Raw genomic sequence first — 12189 nt, forward strand, 5'->3', positions numbered from 1 at the left:
CTGAGATATGCACACAGTGCGCAGATGGTTGGAAAAGGTGACCAGCAGATTTTTGATGGCAAGGTTACTTTTACAATTATTTCAATATGGATTTGTTATTCGAAGTGTAGCATTATCAGGGATAAAACATGGAGGCATGGACAGTGACCTCACTGTGTCCTTTCAGATATTAATGCGTACGTTTCAACATCACTGATGTTGAGGATCTTGTACCTCTCTACTGCTGGTTATTACAGAACACTTGTAGTTTTTAGTCTGCATTATGCTTCTACAATTCGATAGCATCAGATTTGACAGCCTTAGCTGCAGATGTGAGAGGACAGACAAACAGACGAACAGACAGACAGACAGACAGAGAGATTGGTACCCAGTAGCTTCTTGTGGTCCAGTTTGTGTCGATTCAGCGGACTGGTTCCATACAGCAGAGTGTGAAACTCTGAATGGACAGACTGGATCTCATCCAGAGACGCTTTACGCCCACGGATCCTCTGCTCACACACACAGATGTAGAGGGAGACGGAGTAAGGAGTTTGCACATTTTAAATTCGCACATAAGGAAGAAATATTAGAATGGATATTTGGCAACTGCTAGACTCAAGTAGCTATTGTGTGAAAAAAAAGCTTTTATATTGTAGATGAGTTGGAAAATGGAAGTTTGGTGTGCAGATACAGAGCGTGTGATGGAAAAAGATATGTACAATAAATGATGATTACTGGTGCTATCTGACAAGAAAGCTTCACTCACTTTATCTGGTGAATGTTGTCAGTGTATTCGCAGTGCATGCTGGGATAGCCTGCAGTGTGTGCACCAGCCATGACATTACATCATTGTGGGCGTGGCTCTCTCTGAGGATAAATGTCCTATTTGCATAATGTGTGTGTATATGTTTGTGTGTGTGTGTGTGTGTGTGTGTGTGTGTGTGTGTGTGTGTGTGTGTGTGTGTGTACCTCGCAGCGGCCCAGCAGGCCCGTCTCCTGCAGTCTGGACCAGATGCTTTGCACTCTCCCGGCATGCTCTGGGTGGATGTGAGCATTGCCACACACACACTGATGCTTCAACATCAGACTGTCATATACGAGCCCTGGAGAGAGAGAGAGAGAGAGAACATACAGATATAAAAAAAATTACCTACAACAAACATGTGTTAATGTTCCTCCACAATTTATTCTGTAGTAGCAAATCAGCACCACAAGATGTCAGTAGCTACAAGTGATGTATGTGTAACATGCAGAACATTGAATTTACCACAAGACTTCCTTTACTTTAGTTCTTCACTATTTATATAAGTATGCAGGGCACATTGTGTTAAAATATAGAAAGGATTAAATATTTATGGACAGAGACTCTCTGAACCATACAGGCGGGCTACCTATCACAGCTGAACACACACGTTTTCATATTTTGATTGCATGTGTAGCTTTACATCCATAGCTGACAGAGTAGCTTTTCAATACCCACTTGTAGTCTGAAACAAGGCAGCACACACTCATTTTTCTGAATTAGGGTTGCAGCAGTACGTTGTCAAGGTATAGCCTGGATAGTTATCATACCATGTACATTTGCTCATCCCTGGCTACCATATTATTGTTATTGTATATACATATTTCAGGTTTATATCAAGTTTCAAGTTATATCAAAGTTTCAAATATCATGTCTGTCAGGACATGATATTTTGCAAAATTATAATAAAACTTGGCTGTTCAACCAAAAAACCTTCTGTTTTCATTCTTTTAAGGGTCATTGTAGCTGATCACAAAAATAAATGTGTAACACCATGACACGATGATGTTTTCTGAGATGGTTATCATAATGTCAAGTGTCATGTTCTCATTCAGCTGTTGCAACCATAGATCAACTACTATATTCTGCTACTATAACACACTTATGTGATTTATTACATTTCTGAGCTTGCTAAATTAAAAAAAAAAGAAAAAAAAAAAAGAACTACACAAAAGCTGACCGGTGGTGAAGAGGTGTTTGATGGGATTGACAGAGGTTGCGGGCGAGGACTGCGCTCTTCCCAGGGGTCTGTGGGGCAACGGGGACTGGAACACACCCAGCTGCTGCAAGGCCTGATGGGAAGGGGGAGAGAGAGAAAGTTATAATTTAGGGGTGAATCAGAGATCAGTCCATTCACTGTAATGATGGAGGACAAGTGTGCACATATAAAACCTGACAGAAGGCTTGACACCAGCCCCCTCCTGTCACTTTGCCTGTCATTACACACACACTGAAATTAGTAAAAGTCAGTGTATGAAAACATGCTATGAAATATGATTGACAACATATTGACTGATCTGACAGACTGATGTTTGATTGATAAAAACAATATACTTTTTATGATGACAACTGTCACACCTGTGTTTAGTTTTCATGACACTTGAAATTTCCTTGATCACCAACCTCCACACAGTGTTTGTGAATGTGTGTGTGTGCACTGCACACACACACACACACACACACACACACACACACACACACACACACACACACACACACACACACACACACACACACACACACACAAACACACACACACACACACACACACACACACACTCTGTAGCGTCTATATATAGGGGGTGTTGCTGTGCTCCCTGCTGCGAACTGGGTGACTCATCATGTGTGGGTGGACACTAAAACACACACACACACACACACACACACACACACTTGAAGATATAGACATACAGCAACACATAGCGATGAGTCCAGTGGTTGAGTCACCAGCTGGTGATGTCACATCTCCGTCAACAATTGTGTGTGTTTGTGAGTACGTGTGTGTGTGCCAGTCTTTCTGCTCAAATTTGACTGGACACCCATCGGCTCTCATGTCTCCATGCTGGGTCTGGTAAAAAGAGATTGTCTTTGTCCAGTATATACTGTATATATACATATATATGACAAAGTGTTGTGCAATTTTATTTTCAAATTCCACACTTTTCTGTTTCTGTAAAATGTCAAAGCTTTCACCTGATGACTCATTCTGCTCTACATTTTGGATTGATCCATTCAGCCCTCTCCTCAAATACAAACTGCCTCCTTCAGGCACAATCACCACCCACAGTGGACATGGGTCAGAGGTAGGGCTGCACGATTAATTGGAAAATGATTGAAATCTCAATATGGTCAACTGCAATATTAAGGTCAATTTGTGAAAAAAACAGTATTATAATGAAGTACTGTAGAGCTGCAAAGATGTCCTGGCCCACAAATCTTGTTCTCCAGGTGAAAGAAAAACAGATTGGCAACTAATCTCACACCAACATGATTTTAATAGATTTTTCACTGAAAATAAAAATTGTGTTGCAAAAATGATGATTCCCACCAATCATGAATCATATTGCAATCATAGTATCTGTCAAAATAATTGCAGTATGACTTTTTTAGGACATGATGCTGCCTGAGTCAGAAGTGTTATGACGCAAAAGAAAAGAGAACACGGAAAAAAGTAACAATGAGGTGTGAAGGTTAGGTAGGAAGAAATTGTGTGACCAGTCCTGCACATCTTTAAAAGGCTACTCCATCGATTTAACAATGCACTCCTGTAACACTGTTGTTCTCATGAAGTGCAATTGTTTAAAGAGGATCAAAACCGATGAGCAGATATAGTCATCTTTTTTGTCCCATTCATTCTTTTTCCTTAATGCCTTTATTACCCACAATGCAACTTGGCTAAATTCGCTTGACTATACAGATTCAGGTGTGTTATGTCCTTTTTAACTCCACACTTCACCCAGATGTTTTCATTTTCAAACTTGTAGTCTCTAGCCCTAACTAGGACTGAACATTTTAAGCAATTTATATAATTTATAGTCGGCTGCCTCATCAATCGATTAGCGATTAATAATTAATCATTAGTAACATATTAATTATGGATGTTTTCTATTAGAAAGCTGTTTTAACCTAATATGATCTATATTTAATGTAAAATCAGTGTTGGCTACAATAGTTTATTTAAATGATAAACTAAAGACTATTTCTTGAATTGCAGCTCCTGTCTGTCACTATTCAACAACTGGCTCAACAAAATTCAATTCACATTGAGGCTACTAGCTTAAATGTATTAACATCAGTTTGTATTGAATGTCTTTTTTTCCATCCATCCATTGTTTTTCTGCTTATCTGGGGTCAGGTCACGGTGGCAGCAGGCACAGTAGTGTATTCCAGATGTCCTTCCTGGCAACACTTTGGGGACTCCTGAGGCATTGCCAGGCCAGATGAGATATATAATCCCTCCAGCGGGTTCTGGCTCTGCCCCAGGGTCTCGTGCTCAGAACACCTCCAAAGGGAGATGCCCAGGAGGAATCCTAATCAATTGCCTGAACCACCTCAGCTGGCTTCTTTCAATGCAAAGGAGCATCAGCTCTACTCCGAGCTCCCCGTGTATGTTCAACCTATGGCTGAGCCTAGCCACTCCACCAGGGAAACTCATTTCAGCCACTTGTATCCACGATCTCTTTCTTTTGGTCACTACATTCACTGTTTGTCTTTTTAAAAAAAAATGATATAAGGTTTACAAGAGTCTTTTTTAATAAACTACATTTTCTCATGTCAGTATTTTGTATTTTATTTAGATATATTACATAAGCAAGTTAATCTCTAATTTTCAGTTGAAACATTTTTAATGGGTTACATTTTTAACAGCGATTAATAATTAACATCCCTCGCTCCAACCAATGCTGACTCAGGTTACATCACTTGAGTCCGACTTGACACAGCTCCTTCTTGAGACACACACTTGGTTCTTGGGCCATACACTTTTTTTCCTCACACATGCAGTACTACAACCCAAGACCTGGAAACAGACTTCAGTCGGTGGAGCTCCCCTTTAAGAGTCCTGACACACCAAGACAACAGCAGCTAGGATCAACAAAGGCTGCCTGTGGTTTCCTTACGTTTTCTGTTAAATGTTGCATTTTAACACACTGTGAATGACCAGGTGACTGCAACCACGCATCTACTACATCATAGAGGCCAATTTTTTTACTACACATCCAGCAGAAACAGAGCAACACTAGCATTCATTTGGAGCTGTGTTTATGGCTTAGTCCAATATTCATTCTATTTCTGGCTCTGGCTGGGTCTTCAGAACTCCCTCGGGGAAAATTCTGCCTCTTTAATGCTCCACTATATTCACAAGCTAGTTGCTCACTTTGTCTACCTGCTGTTTGGTGCCAAGTAGGTAGTGTTCAGTAGTGTACAGTGAAAACACCCTCCTGCTGCTGCTGATAATGAGGTTGATGACAATGGTGAGACTGAACCAAAACAGTAAAAATTGTGGTCTGTTAAACCAAAACTATGAGCCGCAATGTCATGTGAATGTGTCTTGTGTTTGCACCTAGTCTTTACTGAACTGGCAACAAATAATGTTAGCTAGGGTTCAAAGATATTCTGCCACACTGACAGTGGGTAGCAGGGTGCGTAAAATGGAAATGTGCAATGATCCACCTGTAGGATCACCAGATAAAAATGGCTAGAAGAGGATTGAATAGGAAAGAGGTTTATGAGGAGCAGAACATAAGTTCTCCACTAGCAAAAGAGCTCTCCTCAATGTAAGAGGATTGATATACTGTACATTAAAATGAATATTTTGTCTTGTGTTGTTAACTCCAGTTAGAGTAAGCTTTTGGTTGGATCAAAAATGAGGTCTGTATACTGAAACCTCACTTACACACATCTATTCAAACAGCATGCAGGCTACCATCTGGTCAAAAACCACAGTGTTAAGCCATGGACAGCACATGAGCTAGTTATTCAAGCACACTTGGTCTTCTCTTTGACGTGAACACACACTTCAGTGGAATTTTAGTAATCTAAACTACGTACTTTTCTTTAAGAGAACATAACAGGCATGTTATGTAATGAGCTCCCCAAACAACAAAGTGTTGTTTCTCTAAAGAAGCAGCACACAAGAAAAGAATACTCAGTTGTGGTCTGCAAACGCACTGCAGATCAGGAATTTCTATGTATAAAAACAATTGTGCGAGGGTGATAAACACCTGAAGCCATCTGAGGTTAGGACTGAAGTAACAGACCAACAGTTATCAGTGATGAGTCACACAGCTATAACACACAGCAACAACTGTAAGAAACTCAGTGAGACAGAAAGCAGCAGTAGGTCGGCTGATGATGCATCCGTGTGATTCATCCTTCTGTGGGATGATGCTGCGTAACCAAAATGTCCAGAATTTAAGGCTGACCTAAGATCTTAGAGCAGTGCTTCCCCAGCTTTTTTGTCTGACGTGCCTGCCTATCTCTATCAGATGAGCTCCATCGTAGATCACATCCATCATTTTCTAAAAAGTGCTAATTTCAACTGATTTTAAAGTGGATGGTAATGGATGACTGCCAGAGACGGTATGTAATACCTGTATGTGCATTGTGTGCATGCACAGGAGGTCGAGACATAATACCAACAAAGTCACGTGTGACCTGGGTGACGCAAGCAATGTGAGTGACAATGACCTCCGGCAGTCATCCAGAATTCATACAACCTCAGTTACAGTTGTATCTCTCATTCCATTTCATTCTTCCAGACCATCAGAGACGGTATGTAATGCCTGGATGACTCATACCAACAAAGTCATGCGGAGTCTGTACTCACAGAGCCTCCGTTACTCACTTACCAGACAGCCGTCTAATGTCAGCCCATTTAAGGGGCTTAAACAGTGGGAATATAAAGACCCTAGGACAACAGTCATTAAGTAGGGTCTGGACCACAGCCTGCTCACAGGAACTCAGTAGTGAGCTTTAGTGCATCCTGTCCCAATGGACTGGTCGGTTCCAACAGCAAGAACCACAACAGGCAGGGTTGACGAAGGCAGAAAACGAAGGCATCGGTCTGAAACCCTAACTATCCCGCTTTGGTGCCTCTCCGTATTGGGCAGCATCCCTCATAGCAGCCAAAGCCCTGCAGTTGCTCGGCAGGTGGGAGAATGCCTTTGTATCTGACCAGCACCTCTGAAGTTCGCCAATGTACAGTGCTGACGGTGGAACTCTGAAGGCAGATGGTTATGGAGTGTGCTTAGAAAGGGCGCAAGAGGGAGCAGCCTCTACAGGGGCAGCCGCTATATGGCCAACTGAATGGCTTGATCTACTGTGAAAAGGCCAGCCTTTAAGGACACTGCTTCTGACCTGTGAGAGCCTGTCAGTGAGTTCCCCTCAGTGGGACTCTCCCTCCAATTCAACCAGTCCTACTGGTCCCTTATCAGTAAAAAAAGTTTCCCTGAAGGCGCAATAGATAGTGCATCCTCATCATGTTGGCTAACAACAGAAGGTAAAGATGCCATGGTCTCACCCTTATCCACAGCCTGGAGTGGCGGCTCTGATACTGTAGTGACAATGGTAGCAGGATGACTGCCGGGCTGTAAATTTAGAAGAAATTGAGATCTGGGCAAACTGAGGTTTATCACACATTTTCGTTTTTCTTACAGTTGGAAGCGTCATCATGCCTGTGGTGCTTAGAACCCAAAGGGGGGGGCAAATGCAGGCATCCTTGAAGGAGGTAAATCAGCCTCAGTAATGCTACTGTCAAAACTGGCCAATCTCGCGGCCCTCTCTATCAATGGCAGGCAGCTGCAATTAGTGCGAGCACTATCCGTCAGAGCCTGTTTGAGGTGTTAGATACCAAGTCATGATGGACATCTGTCACGGCCATCGCCTGGACTGCAAGGGACCATGCAAGAGCGGAGAGCATGATCAGCGATGTCAAGACGAGATTACTGTCAAAAATAATATAATCTAACAGGCAGACGCCATCAAGGTAGCACGCCGCAGCATAGGTCAGGCCCTAGTAGCATGGAGTAGGCTAATGGTGTAGCAGCAGAGCGAGAAACACTCAGAGAAACAGATCCAAATAACCCAGCAGATATAATGCTGTAAGGTTAGGGATGCAGCAGTAGAGCGAGAAACACTCATCCACACTCCCAATTAAACCAGTAATGGTACCAACAACGATGTAAAGCTAACTTAGCGATGTAGCAGTAGCGCTTTAAGTGTTAGCTTTGCCACCGTGTGAGCACACCATAAGCCACATTTGTATCAAGGAACAATGACCAGCGGAAGGTGATCAAGCCTGAGTTTGTTCCCCGGCCTCTGAGTGATAGAAAGGCAAGTATTGTGTCTCTCCACGGTGGGTCGTCCTCCTTGCTATGTGCCAAGCGTTAGCTCTTTTTTCTTCTCTCTGTCTCCTCTCTACTAACCCACACCTACACACACACCTGCTGTAGCTGGAGTTGAATAATGATGTTTGTTTGTTATAGTATATTGATTATTGATCAATATTTTTAAGGTTAAATAAATTCTATTATATTGTGCAGAGCAGTTCTTTGTCATTATTTGTGCATATATTTGATGAAAACAGCCAGTTGTGATGGTCAGTGCTCGGCTTCATTTCCTTTCCCGTTCCTTTAATTTTAAATATTTTATAACTATTTACATTTAAAGTGAACAACCTTCTTTTGGAATTTCTTTCCACTTTGGTCATTGGTCCCTGATTCCAGGGTGGTGCCCTGTAATTATGAATATTGATAATTGTATTATCATTTTTAATAATTACAATTAGTAATTATCAATTGCTAATAACTAAACCTGCCCTACCAGTGTACCCAACAGATGCAAGTACCCCTGGCTGAGAATCAGTATCTTAGAATAAAAGTGGATGTGCAGAGTAAATGGAGCTACCGAGAGCCACTGGGACCTTTTAATGTGAAGCAGACTGCAGCACATTCAGTCTCTGCATAGAGTAGCATTGCGTTCACACACTAACCTGGGAGTAGCCCCCCCTCTCTTCTTCGTCACCCTCCCTCAAGTGGATGACGTCTTCGTCCTCTTCCTCTTCATCCAGCTCGCTCTCGGTACTCTCCCCTTTCACGTGCACAGCCCCATATTCCTCCTCACCCTTTACATGCACACCAAGTCGCTCAGAGGAAGGTGTGCTGTCATCGGAACCTTCCTTCTGAAGCCTGATTGGTCAGAAATACAGGGCGGACTTAAAAACAATAACATATACGTATAATGCATACCATATATAGATATCAGATATAAAGATCAATCAGCCACTATGAATGACTGACTGGCATTTGTCAGAAATGCCACACCTGTGAAGGCTTGTCCCTGCGTCATCCTCCTGCATGTCACTGGTCTCTGTCAACTCCTCCTCTGTCTCCTCTGGGTGGGTGGGTGGCGGCCTGGGAAGTTCTGCCCCCTTTGATAGCATCTACACACACAAGGTAAAGTTAGTGTGTGAACGCGTGTGAATGAAAGGGTGTGTGTGTTTGTGTGTGTGTGTGTGTGTGTACCTTGTAGTGTTTCTCCAGGAAGTGCTGGTGTTGCTGTTGGACCACCAGCTGCTGCAAGGCTTGGGGAGACTGGGGCAAAGGTGCACTCTGGGTCCGAGCCAAGGGCCGATGGCGAGGCAGTTTGTTGACCGTCCGCATGCCACCGGACACACCCCTCTCTGCCGTAACCAGCGGTGACTGGCTGTACATGGGGACTAGGTTGTTGGAGGGTGATAGCAGAAAGACAATGAGTTGGATACTATGAGTGGACACTACTGTAGATGTTAGCATAATCTTTAGTGTACTTATGTATGAGTGTGGTTACCAGCTAGCATAGCAGTCTGTTGTCTGGCCTGCTCCAGCAGTAGTACATGTTGCAGTAACGAGGAATGAGCAGAATGAGAGCTGGGGGGTGGTGTCTCCACATCATGCCCCACCCCTGTAAATAAACATTATTAAAAATCCAATACATTTCAAAAGTAATTACATGTTTTCCTCAATAATAAATGACATTGCATCATGTACTTACATACAAATGTATTTAATGTGTAACAATTAAACTATAATAACTCAAATAATGAGCTGTGGTAGAGCTTACCTGCAGGTAGGGAGGATGTGGAGAGAAACTTCCCTGTTAAAGCTCCGCCCCCGCGCAGTGACTGGATGGCTTGACGCTCAGCCTCTTGCTGGTTGGACAGCTTCTGGTTAGGCTGTACAGGGGCATTACCATGGTTACCACACAGGCTCAAGGCCCCAACCTCACAATCACTGGTATGGTAATTTCTGTATTGGCCAGTGGCAAGGCTGCAGGTCAGGTGACACCTTTTGACCCAGCTTGTAAAACTCATTCATCACAAATCAACTGCTACAGTAATGAAAAAATAGAATATATATTGTATGTCTTTATGTGCGAGTATTTGTTTTTGTGCATGTTTGCTGACCCACCGTGATGTGTGTGTTGGCAGGGAGGCCCAAGGAGATATTCGGCAAGGAGGGCGAGGTGTAGAGATTCAAAGGACTCAATGTCCCATCAGCCCCCAGTGTCTGATGGAGAGATCTCAGCTGCAGACAGACAGACACACAGACAGACTGGTTAGTTTAGGTGTCTTGCTATGTAAAATGTTAGCAGTATTTGAGAGGGTTGTTTGTAGATTTATCTAAGTTGCTATCGTACCCATTGTTTTTAACATCTACTGTAAGCATCTCTCAGAAATCAACTCATTTCACTAACTGAATCCTCTTTCTAGTAGCTCATTATTTACTGCTCATTACTTACATGCATATTTAATAATTATCTGATACCCCTATCAAACACATCTGCAAATAACCAAAACTGTCCAGCTGTTTTACCCCACTTTCTGTTTGAACCCCACTTTAGACTTCAAGGAAAATATAAAAGTTCATCCTCACACATTGGGATAAATTACCATGTTTATCAGCTCACATTTACAAGGTTTGTTATCCCTGTTAAAATATGCATTCTACTTTCCAGAAATGATGTTCTGTGTTATGTAAAATAATGAAAATGACAAACTCAATATGAGTTTTGTACGGTTTGTAGGCCACTACTTGCTCAGTGGACATAATTCCGCAGCCTTCTTGAGGAAGTAATGTGATAAAGTTATACCCAGAATTCAATCTATAATGAAAACCTATAAATGTCATCCTTATCTGCTACTGTCACTTGTGGTGTACTCCAAGGTTCTATATAAGGCCCAATTTACTTTGCATTTTATGTGTTTCTGTTGGATCTGTTTTTCAGAAAATAGATAATTCCTTCTCCTTGTAAAGCTGACAACATGCAGCTATAGTTCCCCCTTTAAATCAGGTGAAACACATGATCCTCAGTCTCCTCTAAGCTGACTTGAGGATGTCAAGTTCTGGAAGGCTAAGGCATTTTCTCTATAAAGCACTTTGGTTTATTTGAACATGTACAATGAACTCACTTGACTGTTCTTGAACCACAGTAAACTGTAGGTGGCAAACTCAAGCTGTTTGTTCAATGTGAAGAAATGAATGCGATAAAACGAAACCTGTGCTGGATGAGTCAGTGAGTATAACTTTAAATCATCACATTAATTGTTAGTGCGTGTCCTTGTGCTCACCTCAGTCTGTATGTTGGGGACCGATCCCGTGTTGCCGTTGGCGATAGCCGAATTGGAACTGTTGGGACTGCTGGGACCTGAACCTGGAGCGCTATTACAGAGAGAGGAGACTGGACGAGAGGCACAGAAAAAAAGAGCGAGCAGAATTAATCTTTAATTTATTCATAAAATGTGTCATGTATTATGAATACCATTTATACCATGGTCAGGGTCATGGTCAATTAAGTTTTGATTCACGGAAGTTAATCCTCAAATAGTTTCAGTGACGCTGCCTGTTTATCCTTCTACAATAATATGCTATAGCCTGTATTTAAAATGACCGGCATTGGCATCAGCTGACTGCAGATTCCTCAACGTTTGAAATAAATTAAAAAAATAAAAAAATCTGAATATCTTATTTACAACATAAAGTGTAATTCTTCGGAGCATCATCCTCTGAACACCACAAGGTGGCGCTTGTAACACACAAGCTGCAACAAGAAGCCTACAGTCAGGGCTGTAGAAAATAGAAAAAATGGGTAACCTAAGTGTCCGGTGGATGAACTGTCCATAACAAGTAATGGATAACTTATAACAAAAGTGAGTAAACACTGGGTTAACCGACTTAGTGTGCGTTGTCCCCTCTGAGCGTACTATATCAAGCGAACCTCCTACATCCCATTTGCTATTAAAATCAATACTTCGGGCTGCAGCCGGCCAGTCATCTGTTCGTGAAATATTCTATTGATCTGGGGGCAGTGACAAGCATAACGTTAGCTATCCAGCTAATAGCTGAGCCGAAGGATTCAATGAGCTGAGCGGA

The 12189-nt window shown here is 42.3% G+C and overlaps 1 protein-coding gene across 1 annotated transcript in view; it reads right to left on the minus strand.

Moving 5' to 3' along the window:
• Positions 1 to 12189, minus strand: part of hdac5 (histone deacetylase 5) — a 56450-nt gene that overhangs the window by 10316 nt on the left and 33945 nt on the right. Inside the window, exons 9-18 of the mRNA XM_073494089.1 lie at positions 11388 to 11497; positions 10228 to 10344; positions 9881 to 9992; positions 9608 to 9721; positions 9304 to 9497; positions 9103 to 9221; positions 8772 to 8967; positions 1962 to 2073; positions 949 to 1082; positions 368 to 488 (exon numbers count right to left, since the gene is read on the minus strand). Of these exons, the coding sequence (XP_073350190.1) occupies positions 368 to 488; positions 949 to 1082; positions 1962 to 2073; positions 8772 to 8967; positions 9103 to 9221; positions 9304 to 9497; positions 9608 to 9721; positions 9881 to 9992; positions 10228 to 10344; positions 11388 to 11497 (1329 nt within the window). The remainder of the gene's footprint in view (positions 1 to 367; positions 489 to 948; positions 1083 to 1961; positions 2074 to 8771; positions 8968 to 9102; positions 9222 to 9303; positions 9498 to 9607; positions 9722 to 9880; positions 9993 to 10227; positions 10345 to 11387; positions 11498 to 12189) is intronic.

Source organism: Pagrus major, chromosome 23, assembly GCF_040436345.1.
Source record: "Pagrus major chromosome 23, Pma_NU_1.0".
In the NCBI taxonomy this organism is placed as follows: Eukaryota; Metazoa; Chordata; class Actinopteri; order Spariformes; family Sparidae; genus Pagrus; species Pagrus major.